The sequence below is a fragment of the Drosophila gunungcola genome, unplaced genomic scaffold (assembly GCF_025200985.1).
Source record: "Drosophila gunungcola strain Sukarami unplaced genomic scaffold, Dgunungcola_SK_2 000001F, whole genome shotgun sequence".
NCBI lineage: Eukaryota > Metazoa > Arthropoda > Insecta > Diptera > Drosophilidae > Drosophila > Drosophila gunungcola.
Genome location: NW_026453197.1, coordinates 10,213,833 through 10,240,675, shown reverse-complemented (window position 1 = coordinate 10,240,675; position 26,843 = coordinate 10,213,833). Strand labels below are relative to the sequence as shown.

The 26,843-nt window shown below is 36.6% G+C and overlaps 1 protein-coding gene across 1 annotated transcript; it reads left to right on the top strand.

Annotated features, from left to right (window-relative positions):
- Nucleotides 1-11,996: 11,996 nt before the first annotated feature.
- On the top strand, nucleotides 11,997-13,489 carry LOC128262170 (casein kinase I). The gene is given in 2 exon segments (XM_052996267.1): nucleotides 11,997-12,571; nucleotides 12,574-13,489. Coding segments are annotated over 2 exon segments (1,173 nt in total). The 5' UTR covers nucleotides 11,997-12,237; the 3' UTR covers nucleotides 13,413-13,489.
- The last annotated feature ends 13,354 nt before the right edge of the window (nucleotides 13,490-26,843 follow it).

Genomic DNA, 26,843 nt, shown 5'->3' with positions numbered 1-26,843 from the left:
CATTTTTTACAGATTTTCTAGGGGTTAAATATTTTGTACTACATTTTTTCTTTGCTCTTTCTCTTGTGCCTTTTAACGAGTAAGCCCTCCGGAAAAATATTGCTAATTTTCTACTTACCAACTTTACTGTTCCTCCCGCGCTTCTCATTCCTTTGACAACTTAGAAGCTTGCCAGCGTCATTCGTTCATTTTGTGGGCGGTGTCGCAGGTGGGGCGAAAGAGGGCGGTATATGCCACGCCCTCTTCCACCTGGCGTTGTCCTTGCGCGGTCGTAGATCCCCATCCCGTCTTGTCGACTTGGCAGCTGCACTAAGCCCCATCTAATGCATATTTGTGCGACGGCTTTTGCATGTAGCTGACGTTAAATTAATTTCCGCCAAAGAAATTATAATCCCGCTTCCTCCTCTTGCTTGGCTGAGCTTATTGGCATTTTTTAGATGCCATCCTCTAAGTTATGCCAGCGATTTAATAAATAACTAAGGACAAAGGAGGCAAAAGCAAGTCCCTTAGCTGGGATGTAGAGACGGAAACTTTTCCAGGCGCTTTTCGAAGTGTTTAAGTTGGTTAATCTTACACAAGGTAACAGCAAACTGTATGAAAAGGATTTTTTCTTTGTTTTCTAATTGGTTTTTCTAATAACTTTACTTTTTTATTATTATTGAGTAAATAGCATGTTTTAACCCTTTTAAAACATTTTTGAAGATTTTTTGTTTTTATCTTCTGTTTAAAGTTATTTATTTTATAAACAATTTTTGTTATTTGCAGTTTAATTGTACCTTTATAATTTTTAAGACTTTTTATAATGTTGCAAAATTAAACAAACATTTTAAATATTTACTAATGTGTTTTAATAAAAAATGAATAAAATAAAATAAATAAAATAATATATTTTTTAATATATATTAATTTTTTGTTTCCGAAGTGCTTTAAAATTCTCATTAATTTTGTATGGCATTCAGCGCTTCCACATCATTTTGTTTAAGGTTTTTATTTGGTCCTAATTCCCTCATTTGATGCAAAAATGTTGTCATATAACCCAGTTTTTAGAAAATGCTACTATTATCATCCATAATAAATATATATTTTTTTTATTATACATATATTGAATGCGACCGTAGGTATTTTGATCTAAAAATGTACAATTCTGAAATGATATAGGAAATTTTATGACTTGGTTCATAAGTTGACTAGTTTTAATAACACACATATCACTTATTGTTCGCAAATTCATTTTAGTTCCTAAATATAATGGAACTTTAAACAATATTTGTAAGATGAATTGAATATTATAAATTTTACTTCATGTTATCAGATTTCAACATTTTAGTCCCTATAAACACTTTTTGTTTGTCGTTTTTTTTTTTGTTTGAGTAACTCGTAGAACTGCGTTCGCTCTTGGCATTCACCGCGTGCCTTATGGTGGAAATACATATAGGCCTACAGTGGATACCAGGAGAAAAACGTACCAAATGAAGAGGAACACTTGGGCTTTACTCATTGCATAACGACGTTGCTGAAGCTCAGAAATATCCAAGGGCGCGAATATCCTTGACCGAACGGAACCACATGAGGTCATCAAACGAAAGTGAAACCGAAAGACGAACCGGTTTGAACTCTCACGTTTCATAAAGTGGATTGTCTTCCGTTTAAACGAAGTTTGGTTTGAACTTTAACGTTGCGGAGGACCCGGAAGGGAGATCCGCTCGACACCAATGTCGCGATCGAACTGCCCGAATTGGCGAATGCGCTGCGATACAAGAACCCTCATTCCGGCCAGGTCCTTAAGTACTCACGATCGGGATGCGATGCTCGGCACATTTAGGGGATGATCGGTAACAGGATCACGCTCGCGATCCTTTCGGGCGGAGGAGCACTCCGACTCGCTCTCTCCCCGAGTTTAGGCCAGAAATCCGGTTTTCGTTCACTGTGGGTTATTCGTTATCCTGGCGGGCCAGCTGCCAGTGGGTTTCATTCACCGATTGCCTGGCGTATTTGTTATCCTTGCTGATTTTACGATTATGTTCATCTGTATGCGTATCTGAATCGGAGTAGTGTGTAACCTTTTGCGTTTCGTTTCGTTTCTGTTTTTTTAATGCGCTGGCAATGCACTTTTTATATCCTGTTTATGTGCTCGTCTCCTCATTGAATGCGAACCGTGATTTACTCCTCACCTCCAAAGGTGGCAGCTGTGCAGCGGCAAAGGTGATTGAGCCCACGGATCCCGCGATGTCATTATGTTTACAGTTGCAAATCGTTGGCATGCCGTTAAGTAGGTTTTGTCCTGATTGTAATGCCTTGATTAAGCTAAATCGTTGGGTTGCTGCTTAAGCTTTTGCAAATAATAATTGGTGATAGTATGCATTTATATTATCTTACAACTAAGATCAATTTCAGCAAGAAATCAAAACAAAGAAATATAACAATGCTAGCCAGAGAAGTAATAACGTTGTAATTTAAGTAAAATTAATAATATATATAATTTTTTTTATTTTTTGATTAAAATATTTTAAATATTTAAGCTGTAAATTGATAGTCCAGGTATCAGCTTATGCACACTTATGAATAAGAATCCATAATTTAAAATAAGTCTGTATGTTGTAAGTAAACAGAAAAATAGTTAAAACTTTTTCTAACTAAAAATTCAATACCAAAATAAAGTATTTCAACTCCTGCAAAGCATTAAAATCACTCTATATAAAATAAGTTATATATTTTTTTAGTTATAGCTTAATTAATAATTTCCAAAAAGAATTCCACACAACTCCACCTTCTTTGATAAATTCTAATGTAATAAAATAGTAAAGATTTATAGGTTTTTAATAAGTAATTTTGCAAAATATATAAAATGTACAAAAAGCATTTCCTATTTTATTAATATCTGAAGTGTATGTTAGAAAAGTCCGATTCAATGCATATTTTTCAGCCAAGAGCGCCTAAGGTCCAAAGGGTTTAAACCAAAATTAAATAGGTCCCTTTGCCTTTAATTAGTTTTTTTTTATTTTTGATTTGTTATCTATAATTATTTTCGACTTATAATAAAAAATAATAATTTCAATAACTCAGTTTAATCTGTTTATATAATAATATATATACTTTTCTATCAATGTTGTAGAGGTTTAAGAAAAAATTACGAATTACTAATAAAACAGCCATTTTAGTGAAATTAGTGCATAATAATGTATCAAGCAACTGTAAATCAAAACTAAATCGTTTGTCCGATCAAATGCTCTCACACGCACAGAAACAGCGAATCAGTCACACAGCCCTAAAGAAATTCTGCCTGCATCTGGAAAATGCACAACACAGGAAAATCGCACAGTGGACGGGGGGTGGCTGAAGAGGAAGATGGGGATGGAAAAACAAGCGGCATTGTGTGCATTGTTGCAATGCAGCAGCTGATCGGGAAACTGCAGAATAAGGCAAGCTGAATAGGCCGTAAAGAAAACGGTGGCCCAACCCATGAGCCAATGGACCCGTGGCCCGTGACACATATACACAAAGGACAATAGGGTAAGGGAAAATCTTCTCCCTGAGCGTTTTCCTGCATCGCATTTGGCGCCCAAAGCAGCAACAATGAAAATTGCATGCAATCAGCTGTGGAAAGTGCCAGCCAGCTGCCTTCGTGCCGAACTGAATGGAAAATAAAACAGCTGACAAACTCCGAGCAGCCTTGGTTATATTGATTTTGCCCTATGTCATCGCAGTAGCTATTTAAATTCCGCTTGGTCCGTCAGCGACGTTTCATACTTTTTTGATGGCTATTTATCGATTGCCAGCCGCCCTAGCGTTCGCTTCATTGGGCAACAAAGATACAAAAATAAAACATGCATATTAAATGGTTGCATCCCAGCTGGCCAAAGGGAGTTTTTAAATTGTAAAAGAGATTTTATTATATTTGTATGCTTTGCTAGTTTTATATACCCTACGAAAAATTAGAGATGTACATTTAAATTTCGTTTAGAACTCATTTTTGTGTTGACCAAAAAATTATTTAATAACGCAAGCACATAAAAAAACACTTATTATGCGATAGTTATATAAATAGAATCAAACCCTTCAATACTTTTTAATGTTTCGTCATTCTTCTTACACAAGTAAACAGTTTCGTTAAAATTTTTTTTTAAATAATTATAGACTTAAATAATGATTAATTTATTATTCAAGTATGAAATGTTTTTTTTTGTACAAATTCATTTTATTATTTTTTGAAGTTAATAAGTATTTAACAAAAAGTTATTATGTTAAACAGAAACATAGAAAATATATTTAACTTTAAAATAAGTAAAAAGGTTCAAGTATATATTCGCTTTCCTTTTTGCCAAGCATTTGCATTTTGTAATACTCCTGGATATACCTTTTCTCTAACTGGGCTTTTATGGCAAACATTTTATAAAGCGGTCCCCCTGTTTACCCCACAGTCTGCCCCACTGTCATTCTATTTCACTGCCTTACAATTAGCCGTCTTTGTTGTAGTTGTTGCTGGCATCGTCGCTGTCGCATTGCCGCCATATGAGCACTTATGCATGATTTTAATGTCAATGATTTCGCTTCTGCTTTGCGTCCTCTTCTGGCTTTTATTACCTCAGACAGGAACAGGACACCCAGAGGAGCAATGACTAAAGGGAAGGATATTCACAAGTAAGCCAGCTTGTCTGCCGAGCAAAGAAGATGAAAGTGTTAGAGGTCATAGCACTTTTTTTATAGATTTTTTTCTTGCCTTTATTTCAAGCAATTCAGGGAGGGTAAATATTTGCTTGACTTAGTTCACTTTAGGATTTAAATGCAGCAAGCTATATTGTTAAAAATTAAAGTCACCAAGGCTTTGCAAAAACAATACAAGGATGCAAATATAAGTAGCTTTTTTCTATAACACTCAATTTGTTTTCTTTTTAATAATTTTAAAATATTAATTTTAGTAAAAAATGGTAGTCAGTTTTTTTATCTAAAATATTAATAAAACACCTATTACAAGCACTATTATAATATTAAGAATTAGAAAAATATATATTTGAATTAAATTATTGTCAGGAGTTAACAAAGATATAATGTTACATTATTTGATTCTGTTATTGTTGTATTAATTGTCTCTTTGATAACTGTACAACCAATTCTTATTTTCCAAAACTTATTTTCGGTTCCCAATAAAATATTCTGCACTTAACTAAAAACTGTTGAAACACGTTTTAGCCTTAAAATATTAAACACACCCACCAAGAAAGCGAAGCAAGAAATGTCTTGAAAAACATTTTGCTAAAAGCGAAACGAACGGAACTATTTTCTACCTGACAAAAAGTGCATAAAAGCCATTTGCTGTATGCGCACAAAGCTATGTCCTAGCAAGTGTAGACAACCAAAAACAAATCGGACAAAAAAGCAACGCGAATGAACCCATGATGGCAAGCACTCATAAAAAACAAGCTCCGAGGACAAAATAGGGGCTGAGATACGTGCAAAAAATACAGCAAACAAATTCTTACGCCAGCCGAGCGTAAGAGATAACGAAAACCCGACTGAATCAAGTTGTTTGTATGCGCGGGATAATAAAACACGGGCGTCTCTCATTTTATGCAAAGCACGTTTCACTCTTCTTTTTTTATGTGCAGAAAAATGTTTTTTAGTTTGGGAGTCGAAGGCTAGGAGACACATAAAAATGTAATTTCCTTCCGCTCGCACACTTCGCAAAGCTTAAACTACCATAAATAATGGCATATGTATAAAACACTAAGCAAAAAGTCATTGTTCAATCAAGCAAGGGATAAGAAAAATTACTTAAAAAATGAATTCATTGAAAAGAATTTGTAATCTATTTAAAATAAAATTACTACTTAAGGGAGTTATAAACTAATTTAGCAAACAATTTTGAAATACATATATATTATATTATATATTATATATACATTTGCTAATAAAAACTTAGGATTTTAAAAATAAAAACCTAATTTTAAACACAATTTAATTAAATAAATTTAAATTTACCTAATGAATATTTTTTCCAAAGTATAAATTAAATCGTGTATTCTTAGTGCCCAACAACTGATACATTAATTAAAAAAAAATATTATATTATAGACAAAGAAATTGTTGTCTCGATTTTGGAAACTATATTTGTTCTGAACTGTGCTTTTACTAACTCCGCAAGCTGTGCAAGCCATATTTTCTTTCAGTGCATACTTCGCGAAAAGAGAAGTTGGTCCTACAAATTCACGGCAGTAGACGGGCACCCAAAACCCATCCATCCGTCCATCAGAGCTCAGAGCTCGTCAGAAATTCGCGTTGCGAGAAAAAAGTTTTTTGGGTGCGGTCCTTGACATCGCGTACGACGCATGACACTCGCTTGAGTGTGTCTGTGTGTGAGTTTTTGTGAGTGTATGTGTGTAGGTTTGTGGGTGTATGTGTGTTTGCGAGGATAGCCAGCATCCTGCGAGTGCTTGAGATTCACAGGGTTGCCTGCCGTTTGTGGCTTCTCGTTTCGAATTCACGATGAACTCGATTTTACGACAGGCTGCCCGTCCGCCACCTCCACATCCACCGCGCCCCCTTTTTGTCCTCGAAGAAGGACTCGGCGTTGCCGATGTCCTGTGCTGTCCTTGCTGGCCCTGCAGTTGCCGTAGTTTCAACACACGCCCACACAAGCAACGGCTAAGGAATATTTGATGAGTTGTACAAATTCAGCTCGTTGAAACTTTTCTGTTTGCACTTTTCCGTTTCTGTTCTCCCCTGGTCGTATACTTGATTTCATTCCCAGTCTTTGAGACAATATTTGATTTGTAATTTCAGCAGCAAATTGGGTTTGCTCAACCAACTTTTTTTCTTTAGGTCATTAAAGATCTCTATTCCCAGGAACCCTAATTTTATTATGTAAGTTTTGCGTGTTCTACGTGACTACAATGTTTTACCGAAGAATGTATATCTTGTCCGACCATCTAAAATTTATCACAACATTTTTAAACAATGCCAAAAAATTGTTTTTCAACTTAGAACGCAATAAAAAAACTCGAAGCAACGAACTGATGTATTTATCTGGAAATCAAAAAACGTTCTTTTGAGCCAAAAAATAAACTAAACAAAATTAAATAAAACAATTTAAAAAAAATATATATTTAAATTAAAGCAAAAAGCTTTAATTGGTCTGTTATATAAAGAATTTTTCATACTCACTCAATACATTAAATGTTGTCATCATAATTCTTTGTCGTGGTTTAATTGGCTGTGTTTTTTCAATTAGTTTTACTTTGGACAATAACAACAACGACAGTAACGAAAATGACATTGACATTAAAAAACACATCAAAAATTGGCATGACATATAGAAGACGTATATTCCATTACAACATCAAGTACATACCCATGGAAATATTTTACATAACGCGCACAATGTCGAGAACGGTATTAAAATCAATTACTGATTTAATCATTTAGGAGAGAGCTCTTGGCCATTTCCATTTGGCATTGGGCCTTGACACTTTTATATAATTTTATGTTTCATTTTTGGCACAGCAATTTCACTTTTCGTTTCGTTTAATTCTATGTATATATTTAGTTTAGGAAGGTTTAAAAAACAGTGTGGCTGTCGAAATGAAAGTTTCTTTGTTTGATTGTCCGTAAGAGACGACTGTAATTTGAAATGTATTTTACGGTCTTTATGTCTGAATGAAGCTTTTCTTTGGTTAGGTCTCCTCTGTCAGTGTGAGTCTTGGCGTTTGGGTGTTAGTTGGTCGCCGTTCAGTGGTGTAGGAGGTCCTGGCAGGACTCAGTCTCAGCTACAGCCTCTGCCTGAGCTTCAGATTCAGATTCAGATTCAGCGTTCTCCTGAGCTGAGCGTGCTTTACGTGTAAGCGCAGCACCAAGCGCACTAGTTGACGCCTAAACGTCTACTACGAAATGCGTTTGTTGTAGCGAACCCCAATTTCGAAAAATTCCAAATGGCGGCACCATCACACTCACACTGTTACCCACACACTTGCACATCCACGCACACAGACACATCCTGCGAGCAGAGCAGAGCAGCAGCTGCGCAGCAGCATCCTCGGTTTGCGGCCTCAGTTTCACTTCGCTGCTGCTGCTGCTGGTGATTTATGTACAAAATGGCAAAAGGCAAAAACAAAATAATACAAAATACGCTCACAGCATCCTGCTCACACACACACTAGCCCACAGTCATACACACACATACTCACACATACAAAAAAACACACAGTGTACTGCTGCCGCCGTCGACTTAATCCCAATAGTGCCCTGTGCTGAGGGGTGGTGGCAAGCTCTCACGTCCTGTGGGCCTTGTCCTGGGCCCGGTCCTCTTTATTACATAGATATATACTTATATACTCCGCCTGATGCTGCCCGTATCGGTGTGTGCGTTTGTGCCTGTGTGAGGCTTGCATATACACAAGCAGACTGTTGCTGCCGGCTTTCGATATGAGTGGAAGCTCCTCTGAAACGAGACTCACTCATCGATTCGAGTGAATTATTTTATAGAGAACTTAATGGAATGCCGATTTTATGATTTTTTACGATTTTTGATAGTCGACTGAAATAGATTTGTAGGATCTTGGGAACGATGCTTGCATAGTGGAAATAGAAAAAACTAAACACACTCTCAATGGATATACGGCACTAAGAGACTGAAAGAAATTGGCTACCGAACGTTTACGTAAAGTCGTTTAAAATAATTGTTTATAAAATCACTAAAAACTATATGTTTGTTGAAAAAAAAATTTGTTTTTTTTGTATCCGAACATTTTACATACATGCAATTATGGGTCAAACAGAAGCTGCAAAAAATACTAATTATTACTTAGCTACTTTAATAAAAACAAAATATGAAAAACTCGAGGAATGTCTTACAAGTATTCTATATTGCAAATATCAAATGATTCAATATCCTGAACTAAAATTTCCATTTAAAATTTCTTATTTTAATTTAAAACCCACTAAAGTGTATTTCAGCCTCTCCAAAACCGCAGCTTAAGCAACAAACTTTGGCCCAAAGCTTAACCCAAACAAGCTCTCAAAAGGGAGCGCTCTATCTGTACACATTCACCACCCAGAATGAAGCTGGATGAAAGTTTCTCTGGTATTTCTGGCTTTTACCTACAAACATCAAGGTGAGAGAAAAACTCTGCCAACGAAGATAACAGGAGCAATGGCAACATACAAACAGCAGCAACAGCAACAGCAGCAGCAGCAAAAGCTACGGCAGCAACATAATAAAAATCCATTTTTATAGTCCCGACAGAGTCTATAGCCTGTGGGACGCACCACAGGAAAACCAACCCCACTTCTGGAGGACAAAAAAAAAAAAAACAGATTTTCTGGGAGGACGAAATGTACAATTGTACATATAAAACTCTCTCTATTCTTTTTTGTGTGTGTGAGTTTTGTTTGCGTACTACGTTTGGTACAGTCGCTGCCAGCAGCAGCAGCAACATTGACTGCTGCGTCAGCTGAGACTGCGACTGCGGCAGCAATAATGTCCGTCCAATCTGCCCAGACGAGCAGACTTTTGACTGTGCGGGGTAACCACTTTTTTGTGCTTCACATTGCCCAGGAATCGTGGTGTTGTAGTTGCTGCTGCTGCTGTTGTTGTAGATGATGCTGCTGCCGCTCCTATTGTTGTTGGTGTTGCTGCTGCCCTTGTTTGATTGCTAGCAAACAGGGTGTTTTTGAAGGACTACAAAGCCTGAGAGAACCCTAATTAATTTTGTTAATGTCAAATTTTAATTCCATATTTATTGTTAAATATTTTTTTCATTTCAAACTATTTTCAGTAACAATTTTATGGCTCAGAACAAAAGCTTTAAAAAAGTAGCAGTTAAACCTAACAACAATAATTTTTATTTATTTAAAAACAATGTGCACAACTCGAAGAAAATATAAAATATCCTTTCCAATTTATTTTTATTTTATTTTTAAAACCCATTCAAGTGTATTTTAGCCTTTCCAAAATATGGTTTTTTCTTAACAAATAAATTTTGAGATCTGTTAAATTTTCTTAAAAAAATTGTTCATTCAATTCCAAAAAAATATTGTCTAAAACGAAAGAGAAAAAAAATAACCACATATTAAAAAAACGCGGACACCCTGTATTAAGCTATATTTAAGTTGAACAAGTGTGTAAGCACATAAACAGTGAAATGGAATTAAGTTTGCATAGCAAAAGAAAATAAACTGCTAAAATTATAATAACACAACCGGCGGCGGACGGGGGGAGACAAAAAATGGAAACTAGTGTAAAACGGCAACAACAGAAACAGCAACAATAACACACCAAATTACACACACCCACTTACCAACACTCACACACACACGGCCAGGCGACAAGGCTGAAAGAAACAAAACAGGAAAAAAGAGAAAACTTGGTATGTAATTTATAATATCCTTTGTCCTCAGCCGGCTTTTGTGCGCTATGTTTTTTGAAAAGTGAAAATGTGTCTGCGTGAGCGTGTATAGTTTCGATTCTGTGTGTGAGCGTGAGCTTTGTTTGTCTGTGTCAAATACTTTGGCCCAAACACACAGTTGCAGATGCACCGACTTTGCAGTGTCCCTTGTGTTACTTTTGGCGTTGCTTTTTCGCCGTTTGTCGTTTGTGCTTGGCAAATAGTAAAAACTAAAATAAATTTAGTTGTTGTGAGAGTGAGCTAGCGCACACAGACACACACACTCGCACACAAGACAGACAAAAGATAGCCCGCGACGCCATCTTTGCGCTGCTGCTTTGGCCGGCGCTGATAAATATGCTATGCTTGTTGGGCGGCTTCAAGGCGCTTGCACTGCGAGAAAATATATGACCTTTTAATTTTAAGCCTTTTGTTTTTAAACACAGTGTAAAATGTTAGACAACATTTAAAAGTAAATACTATTAAAAACTTTAAAATAATTTTGCAAAATAGTTTATTAAAAGAAAAAAATAATTATAATAACTGCTTGAAATCAACATAATATCGTATGTAAATAGAATATTTTAAAGTATTTTAATTATTTTAAGTACAGTTTTTATCTATTTTTGTAAGTGGTCTTTTGCTGCTCCTCCACCCGCTGCACGAAATCTCATTATATTTGTTTTATTTTATTTGCTGCCACGTCTTCGTCGTTTGCAGCAGCTTCTTGATACTTGTGCTGCTTCGCTTTGGCTTTTATGTCTATTTCCTACGTTTTTGGGCAAAAGTACTTTGGTGCGCACATAACTAACCTCCATGGCCATGCCGCCCGATTCGGTTTACTCATCTAGCGACAGGACAACCACCGCCCACACCTTCTTGAAAATTCCCGGTATTGTCATCTACTTACTTACTACTTAATGCGTGCTTAGTTATTGTTTTAGTGTGGCCTTTTGTCTTGAAAATATTAACAATGGACGTTGCCAAGTGAAAGGTGCTGCTGCCTTTGGGACGAAATGGAATGGGTTGAGTTGGTGAAGGAAGAGCATAAGAGCAGTGGTAATAGCATTTAATGCACCTGCCCAAATACACGCACACACACCTGCATTTAATTTGCTTTTGTTGTGCCAGGGCATTGTCTTCACTCACACAGAAACCCACCCATCCATACACCTCCACAACTACAAACCCAACAGCACAAACACTTCAGAGACAGCATCATCGTCATCATTGTTATTATCATCATCATCAGGGGCATGATTATGTTGATTGTAAGCGGCTTTATAAATGCTTCATTCTGCGCGTGTTTGTTCATTATTTATTTACTTTTAGTAGCGCTTAATTTTCACTCTCTGCCAGCCCATTTTTCCCACCTCCAACTTTTATTCACTCCGCAAAATGATAAGCTAATGATCTAATTTCATATTTATATTCAGCTTATTTCCATTATAATGGTGGGGCATTAAATTATTGCATTTCCCATTACCACTCTTAATATTTAATTTCCGTTTTTAGCTGATGAATGGTGACAGTAGTGTTTGATGAATTTATGTTTGGAATTGTAATGTTATACAATATGTTGTAGTTCTTTGTAGCAAAGGTACCTTTTCCATTTCAATAAAAGTTTTCATATATTTAGTCAGTCTTTTAGGAACGTAGCCAGTTCGTGGTGAACAAAAAAACAAAATGCCCAGAACGTCAAAATCCGGCTTAAAAGAACAGTCACCCGTAGAAAATTAAAAAAAAAAACAAAGTGAATATCTTATATTTGAGCAATTCGTATTCCCAATCTGAGGACGCTTTCGCGAAGAAGCGAATCCGATTGGGAAGATATCGATTTGGGAATCCTGGGGTCGACACGATGGCCCAAAAGCAAAAGCCACTACCCACGGGTCGAGTTCCCAACACATCGCTAAAACTGGAGAACCAGCTAATTGGCGGCAAGTATCGGGTGATGAAGCCGATTGGATCCGGATCTTTTGGCGATATATATCTGGGACTGAGCATAAAGGATGGGTCCGAGGTGGCCATCAAAGTGGAGTCGAACGATGCCAAGTATCCGCAACTGATGTACGAGGCCAAGGTGTACGAAAAGATGATAAGCAGTCCAGGATTCCCTCAACTGCTGCACTTTGGCAGCGAGCAGAACTTCAATGCCATGGTCATAGAGCTGCTCGGTCCTTCGTTGGAGGAGCTCTTAATCTCTGCAAGCGGCGATTCTCCCTGAAAACGGTCATTATGCTGACCGATCAACTGCTGATGCGACTGGAGTGCGTCCATGAGCACGGTTTCATACATCGCGACGTCAAGCCTGACAACTTCCTGATGGGTCTGGGAGAGCAAAGCAATAAGCTGTACCTCATCGATTTCGGCCTATCCAAGAGGTACAAGGACAGCGATTCGCATACCCATATCCCCTACCGAAAGGATCGCAATCTCACGGGCACCGTTCGCTACGCCTCGATAAATGCCCAGATGGGAGTCGAGCAGTCCCGAAGGGACGACATGGAATCCCTGTGCTATTGCGTCATGTACTTTAATCTGGGCAAGTTGCCCTGGCAGGGTATCACGGCCGCCAACAAGAAGCAGAAATACGAGAAGATATTGGCCAAGAAGAGCAGCGTTACGATTGCGGAGCTCTGCAAGGGCTTTCCCTCCGAGTTTGCGCTGCTGATGACCTACACCCGAAATCTTCGCTTCAAGGATCCACCGGATCATGTTTATTTGCGCCAACTCTTCGGTATTCTCTTGCGATCTCTGAACCATCAGTACGACTTTATATACGACTGGACCCAGTTGCAGCAGCAGCAGCAGCAAAGGGATCGTCTACGTCGTGCTAATGAACGTGAACGGGAACGCGAGCGACAAGTGGATCGGAATCGCGAGCGGGAAAAGGAGCGCTTGAGGGAACGGGACAGAGGTCAGGAACAGGAACGCCGGCTCAAGACTTCCACACAGCAGGCGGATCGCTCCAATGGCCGCCTTTCGGGCAAATACGATCGCATTGGCGATGGGGCCATCAGCAAGCGAAAGTAGTAGCCACAACAACTTTTTGTAACACATATCAAAATTAGTTTAATTTTAAAGTTATGTGATCCACGTTGGGATCCTTATTTGTGTGGTTTTATTTTCGCAAATTACATTGGTTCTAATCAGCGATTTAGCCAGGGAGAAACTTAATTGGGAGATAATTAAACATTAATTTTGTACCTCAAATATATTTTGAATTTATTCATAACTGAACTTTATTATACCCTTCATAATCCTACGCTCATTGTGACTTAGCTCCTACTTTTTAAGGTACATTTTAATTTTAGTTCGGAAAAATTCTCCTAGAAAACTTTGTAGATAAAAAGCTTCCACTTAATAAAATTTCAAAAGTAATTTAACAAAAAGAAGACTAAGCAGTCATATGAAATAAAAAAAAATATATATAACATTTTATAATTCTTAGTTACATTTTTTTTCTATATGGATGAATTTGTAGTTCTTAATTATTTTTTTACTTTATGGCGAAATTCCACGTTAGTTAGTTCTTAGTAAATACATAATTACCCTATTTTTAAATTAGCATGGCATTTTTAGAATTTTACATCTCACCGAAATTATACGAAAGTTGAACATAGCTAGTCGTTCGATGAATCCGACACTTTTACTACCTGCAATAGCAGCAGTAGTGCCCATCCTCTATTTATTGATTTTTCGATTAATCTATCACATAATTATGTGACAATCAACGCTTTACAAAATACTCCTTAGACACTCGAGTCAATTTAATAGTTTATGGATAAGTTTGGTCTCTTGGGAAAAAGCAACTATAAGTTTTCCATGAGGAGCCCAACCCCGAGGGCAGGTCTCCTGCAACTTAATAAACTGTCAAATTGTCATGTAAACGGGACAAAGCTGCCATCCAAAAGTTTTTTACCTCACAGACAAGCTTGCCCTAAAGGAGGTGGGTTTATTTACGCTACTTATTTATTGAGTGGCGGACAGAACAGTGGGGAAAAACATTCTCGAGTTATGCGAAAACAAAATAAATTTTGTACTAGAGGAAACCGCAAGAAAAATAAAACATTTTATTAGTTTCTTCTCTTGTCCGTTTTTGTGGCAGCAAAAATAAGTGGAAAAGTTTCATTTTATTTTCTATACATTTCTGCCAGGATGGCTTTGCTTAAAGACGGGGTCGCGACTTGGCACCTGGTGCCAAATTAAATTCGCAGCTGCAAAACTGAGACAGAGATGGACACAGAGAACGAGAGCGAGAGGGAAGCATGAAATGAAAAGAGACGGAAATAAAACTACATGGCTATGACAGACTGGCAACTTCAATAATTTATGATGCAGCCGCCAAATGAGAAAACAGCGCCGGAATCATTTTGCCATTTGGAGTCATTTTTCTTTAAGCTCTCTCTTTCCTTGCTTTTCTCCTTTTGCAAAAGTTTTCCCTGAAGCAGAAAACATAATTAAGTGTTGTCTTGAGTTGGGGTGCATAGTTGACATGACAAACAGTTGATAAAGAAAAAAAAGAAGTAAAAGTGCGCTACAAAATACGAAAATTGCGAATTCCATTGCGGAACATAGTGGAAAATCCCGGACTACCGGCCGAGAACAATGTGGCTAATAAAGCGGTCCGACAAGTGGCAAGTGGAAAACAAAATACCAGGAAGTGTGGCTGCTCCGCTTCCTCAGAACTCCATCCCACTTCCGACACCTTTCGCGTATCCTGGCAGTGACAGTTGCCATGTCAGCATATGATAAATTGTTCAGCCGACAGGTGACTCAAATGTTATGGAAATTTCAAAGCCAGAAACTGTCAGCATACCCTTTTCCCATTCCCAAACAAATACTCCTAGTCGGTAATGTAATTGCACATTTCGTTGTGTGAATGCTAAAAGAGGTGTTTATTTAATTTGCCAAGTGAATGTGTTTACGTGGATGCCATTCGCCTGCTCAAAGTTTGTCCAATTTGATGTGACAATTTCCAGCATTTTGCACTCGAAAGGCAAATAGTTGAGAACGGTGTGCCGTCCATGGAATATAAATGGGCTGGACTTGTAAGTAAATTGTCGAAGCAAAATGTGACCTGAATGGTGTGTCGCATTCAAAGTTTAAATGCAAATTCAAATGCTTTCTAAAGGACCTTGTCCTTTAACAAAAAAAGGAATCATCAATGGCTGAAGCGACGGTAATTAAAGTGAATCACTTTAACATATTCTTAAGACGTTGCAGTCTCGGAAAGAACGCCTTCTAATGCTGCTCTAAATAATAATTTAATTTCTGAGAACCTTTAATTCACTCATTGGAAGTGTGAAGTATCTACATATGTTTTTTGATAAATTTATTAAGCTTACAAAAATCTGTATAATCCAACTTAATATATCTTTATCTATGATTGTAAATTGCCAATAATATTAATAAAAACTCACTATCGTTTAGCTAAACTCTAAAACTAGGGTTTTTAAGCTTATTTAATGGATTTCCATTAATATTGTTTTATTGCAAGTCACAATTTACAATTTGCGATTTATGATAAATACAGGCAAAGCTTTACGAAACCTGCAAAAATCCCCTTTAATGCATATCTAAATTATGTCCGTTGTCGTCCAACATCCATTAAAAACCAGTTGGTCTGCCATTATTGTTGTGCCGCTCAACCCACTTAATCCTTCTAAAGCGTTGAGCTGAAAAATTGCAAAACTAATCTATTGGACAACTCTGACGGTCCCTCTGCCCTCTCCGCATACGCATCCGCAACCGCATCCGCACAGGTAAACCATTAACATCAACAGTGAACTGGTTAAATACAATGCCGCAGAGGAGGTGGAAAAGTTGCTGTGCCAGCCCTACTTAAGGAGCATTTATTTTCAGCATTAACTAAAAACATGGAACGCAACGAGATAATGCCAAACCAAAAGCAACCCAGCCACCGCAGCTGCAAAAGCAGCTCTTTACTAACAGCGGTAGCCGCAGAGTTTCCACTCAAATAATTGCTTTTACTGGCACAAATAGATGGGGATTTCGAAAAGTGGGCGGCGAAGCTCCCACTCAGCTGCTCCCTATTTTGAGCTGCCCCAAAATGCTGCAGCATAATCCATTTGGCCAGATAAGTCGCAAACAAGAACTACTTCAAATCCAGTTCTTTGCTGGGATCCTAACTTTACTTTGTTTTAAGTTTCACATGCGCTCTGAATTATTTATCGGATATTTTGCAAGCAAAAGCAACGCAACGTATGCGCAATGTTAAGACATGGCAAAGACATGAAAATTAATTAGTTTACCAACAGCGTTTGGTTGTGTCCCGCTGTTCTCAGGTGTGCAGCGCGCTAAAATCGATTTGCGGCTTACCAATATGCACACACTAAAAACAGTGCTTGGCGAAATTATATTTTAAGTGGATTTATCAAAAATGTACATGGATTTTCTAGTAACAATTATGTTATTATAATTAAAGACGAATTTAATTAGGTGTATATTATTGAGATAACAAATAACAAATAGGTAAATTTAATCGTATTTTTCAAAAATACAAATACATTTGCATAGCAATAATTTTTTCTTTAATAATTTTAATGGAACAGAAATAAATCGCTTTGAAACAGTATCAGTTTTAACCACTTTACTCCCGTTGACATTTGATATTATTTTCAAACTCAAATAGAAGTTAGCAGTAAGCAGATTTCACCGTCGAATGGTCGAAAATTGTACGATATAAAATGAAAAGCCCATCAAAGTGGTCGTAAAGCAAAGGAGGTCCCAAAACAGAGCCTCATGCTGTCTAAACAAAGGGCACACTCAGCATGGGATAGACACACGAATCGAATGTCATTAAAACGATGGCCCAGGGAGTTGAGGATGACTGACTGACTGTCTGAAAAATATAGAGAAATCTTGGGCCAAAGGCAAGGAGGTGGTGGCATCATGTTGAGAGCTCATTAAAACGAATACGAATTTAATGGTACTTAAAGCGGAAATTGCCTGGTAAGTTTCCGCCATGGTGAGCACACTAGGAGCCGCAGCCTCGCACAGATACAAAGCATTCAGAGAGGAGCAGTGCGAAAACTAAGCGGCAAAGCAAAGCCAAGCCGATTCCAGTTGCTAGCCAACTTAGATCGAAGTGCCAAGCCAAGGAGTAGCAGCAACAAAGCTCTTACGAGCTGGAAAACTTTTAGTGCCAACAGCAACAGCAGCAGCAGAAGGTATAGCCTCTAAACAATGTACACTCAAAGGAAAATTCACTTTATTGTTATATGCTTATATTTATTTCAAATTTCATTCAAAGTTAAAATTCATTTATTTTAAAGTAAACAAATATAAATTTACCAATGCTTTGATATAAGCCTGAACCTTTGATTCTCGTTGAAGAGTTTTAATGAAAACCTGCGAATTTATGTCAAAATTACATACATATTTCAAGGATCATATTGTAATACATGTATCATTATAATTTTAAGATATGAGTTCATAATCAGCGGATTGTCAAATCTTTTTTGATTCTAATGTATAACTACAATTGAGAATATTAAATGCGACATTTGACTATTATATTTCCCAGTGCATACATCACCTTACTAATGCTCTGCCAAACCTAAGCTGGTGCTCACCTATGAGTGGCTCTTACTCTTTACTGGACTTTTTCTCCCTGTTTCTTTGTGAGCTGACTGAAGCCAAATGCACTGGTAAGGAACCAAAAAAAAAAAAGAAATTTAAGGGAAACATTCCTTATGTAAATGGAATGTACTGCGATCTAAAAAGTTATGAAATTATTGCGAGAGAAAACAAATAAAATCCCATTTTTAAGATATTAATTTGCTCTTTTGTTGCAATATCAACTAAATACATAAAAGGGATCAAATTGAAGTCAGGCGTAAATAAAAATTCGATATAAACTTGTTATATTGACAGAAAATAAAAAAACAGTCATGTAAGCAACGAATGGATATTTGTATCAAAGCGAGAGTACAACTTTTTTAAACTTGTTTTTATAAATACAAAAGGTTTGAGTTTTTGTAGGATATTATTATAACCAATACAACAAATGCTATTTGTGTACAAAAAGTTCGAAAAGGCAGTCTTAAAAAGTGGAAATTTTCCAGTGGGCGTCCATGCTTAACGATAACAGTGTGAAAAACGGCGACGCCATTTTAGGTTGCACAAAAGTATGCTTTAATTGAATGTTTGTTAGCCCGCCATACAGCATCCTTAAAGCCCCTCTCCCCAAACCACTCGTCTTGCACACAGGCAACAAAATGTTTGAACATTTTCCGCACATATGCGTGTCAGTGGCGCCCATAATGGCAATACCATTCCATGTACTTTGAGTTTTCAATTTCAGCTTTTTGCCAGCCGAATTGCCGAAAGAGTGGGCGGTGGAAAACATACAAATGGGAGCAACCAAATGGAGACCATGTCCTACGAGTTTTGTGCTTATCTGGTTGCAGTTCTTCAACAAAAATACTGACTTTATCTAGACTTATTGATACCCATATTGTGCAAAAAACTAAATAAATATTTAACAGATTTATAATAACTGACACCACTCTACATTTTATATAAGTTAAAAACCTTTTAATATAAATTGTATTATGTTAAATGAAGAATTAGATTTAATATATATCGGATGATTTAAATAATGTTTACACACTTTCAACTTGAAGTAATAACATATTTTTATACTTTTGTGTCATATTTCTTAGTTTAGATTTTTTGTGTTTTTTTTTTAATTCGAGTCCTTTATAACTGATTAAAAAAAGGATGTGCCCAACCAATCTTTGAAAACGGAGTATTAAAACGAAGCCATCATCGACCTTTTATGTGAGCATTACAGTTGAGGTTACCTGATGGAAAGGAGGAAACTTTCTGCATAAGTCAGCCAAAAAATTCCATCGATATGAGGCACGAGTTTTGTTTGCAGCTGTAGCGTTTTGCTTGCCTAGGCAACATTGTCTGCCAAATCAACTATATTAGATTTTTGCGTGTGCCATAAATGGGTATATATTGATGGAGTATAAAAACCAAAATCCATCTTCCGACAGCAAACAAATAAGTACCATTTTCATTTTTATTTTATTTTTGTTAGAAGATCTCTTGGCTGGCGAAATAAGAAAAAATAACACTGTTTACAATTTAGAATTGTTTTGGTCATCTCCAGGAAAAAGCAGACACCAAAAGGACAAGAAATACACATGGCAACCGTCAGCCTCACACACACACACGCACACCCAGAAATACAACCGACTTTCAAGTGCACTTGGTTGCCAAAAAGTTAATAAAAATAAGTGCCTCTTGGCCATTGCCTGAGGGCTCTGGAGGAGACGAAGACTGCGACCCAAAACTCCGTCCGGGCCATATGAAGTGCCCGGCCGACTTCGCTAGTTAGTGGCATTAGTAATTTAGATTGCTGCCGAATAACTTTTGCCGTCCCCGACCATCTGCAAACTGTTACTGGATCTCCTCCACCCAACTTTCACCCCCCGCCCAACTTTTAGCCCAGGATAAGAAAATACCACAAAGCTGGTATAGAAGTAATAACAGTTTCCAAACGGAGGCCCTCGAAGGCAGTCGACTGGAAATTTTTTAATGCTACACAGGATGCTGGTCAGCCATTGACAATAATTGTTGTTGTCTGTACACATACACAAATATTAAAAAGAAAAGTTAAAACTAGGCAAATGCCAGGAAAAATCTCGTTAAGGTATGCAAATAAACAGGAGTTTTTGAATTGCCTCTTTGGGTGCATTTGGGGTAAGTTTCCTTTGGGAAAATATTTTGAGATTTTATAGTAGTTGAGTGAAACACTTTTGGCAGATCACAATAAAAAAAAAACAGAAAACTTTGAGCTGGTTTGACAAACCAATATAAAATATTTAAGAAAGTTATACTTTGTTATACTGTTATATTTTATTTCATTTTTTTATTGTATTTGTCAAGCTCAGAGAATTAAAGTTAAACCGCTTTTTAGAATAAGGGCTAGATTTTGATTTACAAATCATTATTAAAATAAAGACTTTCACTTTTTAAAGCATCCTTCTACTCACATTTACCAAACAAAACTGTTTAAGCATTGTTATTTATATATCCCCGTGTAATTAGAACACAGAATTAACTGGTAATGCAAATTTTCCAAACTTCTTAACGCACTGAAATGTATGTGTGATAAGTGTTGCCGCAAGGGAAGAAGGTGGCTGGAATTTAATTTACTTTGAAAAAATGAGCCAACCGGCGAAGAGTGCACAAGTCAGCAGCTAAGACCCGGTAATCGCATTTCTAATTAAGTGCGAGTTTCTAGCACACGCAGCACCCTCGTCCTGTTGGAAATTGTGTTGTCGCCTAGTTTATTTCTTTTTTTTCACCGCTCATTTTTTTGTCCTTCGCCAGCTGAATTTAATTAAATTTCCACACTTCAAAGCGCTGGCAATGTGTAAAATGTCCTCAAACCATACCCAAAAACGGAACCAAGAAAAGCCAACTTGAAGATGAAATAGAAAAGCTGTGCGTGCAGGGATGAAAATGGGGTCGAAGGGAAAAAATGGTTATAATAAAAAAAAGAAAATCTTAATTTTTCGTCCTTCGTTATTTGTGCTTCAAGTCGGTTTCCTGCAGGTTACAAATTGTTGCAGCTTGCCAACGACTTTCTGTGTTTTTTTTTCTATTTTTTGTGCCTTTCTTTTTGTGCCTTTCTTTTTGTGCTTTGTTGGTTTGCTTTAGCTTCCCTTACTAATTAATTTCGATTCATTGAGCACTTTTACAAGAAATTGCACACCCACTAGACTCGTCGGTTGGTGGGTTGGTTTATCAGGATACACAACAAAGATTATATTTAAAACTAAAAAATTTTCTTCAAAACCATTTATTATACCAAATCCATTTATTGACCATTTGAGAAAATAAGGTAAACAGGCACGAACATCAGTAACCAATCCATTTTCGACAACCATAATATTGATATAACATCTTTTCCCCTTGATATTATTTCCAAAAATATTTTTTCTTTATATTTTTTGAAATTGATTATTTTTATCTGTGTGTGCCGCAATGTAATTTCTACGTGACCCATTCCGTACCACTTTTCTTACCCAAACCCATCCTCATTCGCATTCCGATTCCGATTGCCATTGCATTACGTTTCACTATGGAACGGCAGGTTCACTTCTTACATTTTCCATTTTCCATTTCCCATTTTCCGTTCTTCCTTTTCCCTTTGCTTTTCCCTGCTTTCACTTGCAGCAGCTTCAAAGGCGGTCTTTGAATGCCTCAGCAAATGAGCGTTTCAAATTGTTGGCAACAAATTTGCTGCCATTGAAGAAATTGCTTTCAACTTCTAGAAAAATATAAAAAAATAGGTAGGTAGCCGTGTGGGAGGACAAGGATCCGTCGATGTTAACAATGGTCCTCGGTAGGTGTTACTTGCCACTTTTCTATATCCTCTCGCCCCCGTCGATGTGTCAATTAAATGGTTTTAATGTAATGCATGTGCTAGATGCTGGCATTAAGCTGGAAGTATACATATCGCTGGTTGACAGGAATCTAACGAGCTTAGCACAATCGACTGAGACATTCGCTATCGCAGGCTGACATTTAAAAAGGGAAATCGAAAAAAGGAAAACTAGGAAAGCCAATTGACAGGCTGATGAAAAATCGAACAGAAAAGCCGTGTAAATCAATTGAAGTTCCGAGATCAAATCAAAAGTCCCGAGAACTGGGAACATCTTAATTAGCTTCCAGCACTCGAATCTAATAGGAATTAAAATATTTTAAAATTCTATTAAAAACATTGGATTTGACTACTCAGTAATTGGTATAAGATTAAGTGATAGAAAATTGAATTGCTGGATAACATTTCTTTAAAGACAACAGTTCTTCACAGTATAACTCAAACTCAAATGTTGCAGCTTCAAACAGTTCCTCATAATTACGCGCATTTATTTCAATTTCAATTTCATAGCTCGAGTGCCTTCAAATTCAGATGTTAGTTTCATTAGCTGGATTCGTATTTATTCTGCCAGAGAGTCCAAACGAGTAACCATAATTTAATTACCATAAAGTTTGCTCTTCTCTTCACAGAATATCTAATTAAGTTCGGCCTCGCTGCACCCACGTAACACTTTCCGACACTCAAACAACTAAATTTTACATTTCCACACATTATTTAAGTGTTTTGTACAGCCTTAAATTTCGGGGAATTCGGAGATACAAATTTAAATAACTGGCATGCCAGCCGAGCGTTTTGTGAACGAAAATTGCTGGGCAAAACTTTACATTAACGAGAAACCTCAAAACCTCGGTCCCGACTCCATACAGGCATCCATAGGGAGAATACGAGAATGTAATAAAAATGCAAAACCCCAAAAATACAAATTAAAATAAAGTAAAACAAACACATATCGGCAAAGAGGAATCCTTGATACCCTAATTCAAAATAAATTTTAATTTTTAATAATTCGTAAATCTAGTAGATTTTTCAATTCAATAATATTGAATTCAGTTTTGTGTTTAAAATACATTAATGCATTTTTTAAAAATACATTTTTGCTGTAATAACAAATTTTTTAATAGTTTTGGTTTAATTCAAACAATATTTAATTTATAATAACTTTTTTAGCTACAGTGTAATAAAATGACATAACAAAAGTTACTTCAGTTTTGTAAGTATAAAAATTTAATTGTTCTGTTACACATTCATGTAACATAATATTTAATAAAATCGCAACAAACCAAAGTTACTTAAGGTTTCATTATACCCTCAATTGGACTACAGAATATAAAGAAAGTGTAACGAAAAATGGAAAAAAAGAACCAACGCCCGCCTGCACGGGAAATGTATTAAATTTTTAGCATGCTCATTAAAAAAATATTAAAATAATATAATTTCTATGGTTACCGCTCGTTGAGCTCACACTCGCATACACACTTGTACTGGCCATATGTATTGTGAAAAAAGAGAAAAAATAAAATAAAATAAAACAAAATGTGAAATTGTCTGCCTGATGGCAAAAACATGAGTTGGCCGAGCCCCCGACAGTTTTTGGGTTGCGAAGGGTGAACACGAGACCACATTAAAATTGGCATCACACAAACCTCACACACATGCAGCGGCATGTGCACATTAAAACAACGCCATGTTGTGCCACCACCCACCAGCCGCCACCCACAAAAGGATATCACAGGGGCGCAAAAGAGGACTGAAGGCTGAGGCAACGATATGTGAATATCAAGATTTAATTTAAAGTTAACTAAGTAAGATTAAGCCCTACCAACGCACACACACACACACACACACACACTGGCACAAACAGACAGCCATTTGCAGGGTGCAAATGTGTAAGAAGACGCGAGGGGTGGTGCTGGGTGCTTTTTGGGTTGGGTTGCACTGGGATGGGTTCCTTGTATCAAGTAGAGCAGAAACTCTTAATAAAGCAATTGCCTCTGGCAGTCAAAAAGTAAACGTCGACGTTGTGCAGCAACGTGATTACAGCAGAAGGAGCTGCGGGGGGTATGTGGGTGCTGAAGGTTGGTGAAGGTTGAGGGGAGGCTGGGCGGCGGGTGGTACCTTGCTTTTCAGTCCAGGGCCACGACCCCCAGCAGGATGTGTATTCGCCTGCATTTCTGCTTATTCCTCTCAACACACGGAACAAATTAGTCCTTAATTTAAAGATTTGCAGTTTCTAAAAATAAAATAACATAGAATCTTGTTTTGTAAACAAGAACTTAGATATTTTTTTTTTTGTGGGAAACCTTTTTTGACAATTTTAAAAACACACTTTCTCGGTAAAATAAAATAATAGTCAAAATGCACAGAGGTTTTTATTAAATGATGATATAATAATGAAATAAAATTGTATTACAATTTATGAAAAAAATTACACCAGTCCGGATAATAATAATAGAATATTTTATAGACTTTCTGCAATAAAAAATTTTAAAATACACTACAAATGTTTGTTTTTTAAATATTTCCTATCATATGAAGTTTACAGACAATTTTAAAGCTTTACATTTTTGTATGTTGAAATAAAAGGATTTGTTTTTTATAGAACATTTTCTCTGGTATATACTATATACATATGTATATACATCATTCCGCTATTAGTTTGTACGTGTGGTCTGCAGTGGAATACCTTTTAAAAATGTTCCATTTCCCATTGCTTTTGCTCGCCATGACAAGGAGCAGTTGAAGACCAATGGGGTGGTGGGTAGTGGGCAATGGGTGCAGCAGCTGCAGATGAAACTTACCCACACCCTTAAAATATCAACTAACCATAATACATAGTAATATATTGAATAGAGAGAAAGCACTAGAAGAAATATGAAACGCCAGGCGAGGCGGAGCATAACGAGACTATGAACTGAATTTAATTAGCTTTTAGAGTGTGGATTGCAATGCACAGTGGTTGTTACCTAGATAATATATCGATACAATACAGAAAAAAGTGAATTAAAGTGTTAAAATAATTTTATTTTTATCTTTTAAATAGAAGAACATACAATAATTTTCGACATGATATTTATCCATAAATTTTTCACAATAAAGCTATTGTTATATTTCTATAAAATTTTATCGAAAAAAAATAATTTTAAATATTAAATATTAACTCAGGAATCGTTTAAAGTAAAACAAATACATCCCAAAAAAAAAATGATCAAATGCTTAAAATAGGAGGAAAGTATTGGCAATAACCTCTTATATTCTAGGAACCAATTTATCCCTACTATCTCTGATCTTTTCCACTGTCACTGTTCTATGCTTGAAACAGAATCTCTGCAGCTAAAGGCAAATTACACAGCAAGCGGCATCATCAGCATCAGCATATTATTTGCAGCACTCAACCGGGACCACAAGTTGAACACATGAAGTATATAGTCTGGTAGAGTAGAACTATAACAACCCGGACAACTGCGGGCATTAAAGGGCCAGTCATTGCCCAAAAAAAAAACTAAATCTCCCTTTTGTTATTATCTTGCGCCGAAGGGGAAAAGTCTAAATTTAAACATAAACATAAAAGCAAGTTTTTTTGGAAATCTAGTTTTGCATTTTATAATTTGGCGGGGGTTGTGCAACCAGCACGAGCCGGTAAATTTGAAAAAACAAAAAAAAAAGGGGATTGGGCAAGGGTTGTGCCATCTGCAGTTGATGATGCTGCCACTTTGAGGGTCAGAGGACGCCGAGTGGATGAATCGAACTGGTGACAGTTGTCAGATACATATAGTCACATCGCCATGGGCCTTAATAGGGCTTGGATTACTCGATTGGGTACGGGGATCAGTCTCATTCCGGCTTTTTTCTCTTGTGGCCCGTGGCCTTTTGTGCTTCGTCAAAGGGAAATTTTTTATATGCCTTTCAATACTTCGCGCTTCATAAAACCGTAGCCTTGGAAACAGGACAATTGGAAATGGTCAAGGCTTTAAAACGACTTAAATTTTATTCAGAGTTTCGGCCAACGGCCTGGCTTTTGATTAATGTCCCACAGGAAAAAATTCTGAAAAGGCTTTTTCGACAAGGCCCCAAAATTTACATGACAAAGTTAGTTCATTGAAAGTTTTTGCATAAATTTATCAACGAATATGACACACAAAATTGAACGAAGTAGAAACCGGGTTCACAACACAATAAATACTCTAAAATACGTCTTCTTATAATCAAATAAGACCATTTAATAAAAGTTCAATAATGACTTTATAATACTTTCATTTATTTAACATAAGCACAAATAAAAATGTTACCTCAGTTTTAGTTGTCCCCCTTACTTTTTTTTATCAAATATACAAATAAAAAGTGATCAGATTTTTAGGAATTCGAAGCGCAGTAATGTTTTTTTATTTTTAATCAGTAGCAAAAAAAATGTTTAAAAAACTTGCGCAAAAATTAACACAAGCAACATTTAGTATGATAAAAAGCATTCGTTCATTAAAAAGTTTTTTTGCGCTCTTAATGCTAATTTTTTTCCGCCTGCGTAAGCAAATCAAACTTCGTAAATGATTGCCGACATTATGGATAATATGTTTATACATGAGTGCACTCGACTATTGGATAACTTTTAGGAAATGCAACGGAATGAATATTTAATCAAAATAAATAGCATTAATTTTCATATTTAATGAAGCAACACTTCATTTAAACCTGTTCTTTCGTAGGCTGGGCAAAATGATCTTCTTGTTAAGAGTGTGAGCACTGCTCATTAATGCTGCATGGCAACCGGCTCATTATGAGGCCGAAATAAAAACACAAAGTACAAATCCAACAGCAACGAAACCAATTAAAAATAAAAATAAATACGCTGAAAGCGTAATGCACGAATAAAATCCATATACGCCCGGGAGCAATAAACGCTTACGCAATTTAATTGCGCACAAAATGGCTGCCACGATACGCCAGACAAATGAACATGAAATAAAATAAAAACACCAAAAATCCTGTTTTTCAATAGAGCGATAATTAATATAAAATACAGTCCGAGTGGTAAAAATGGAACG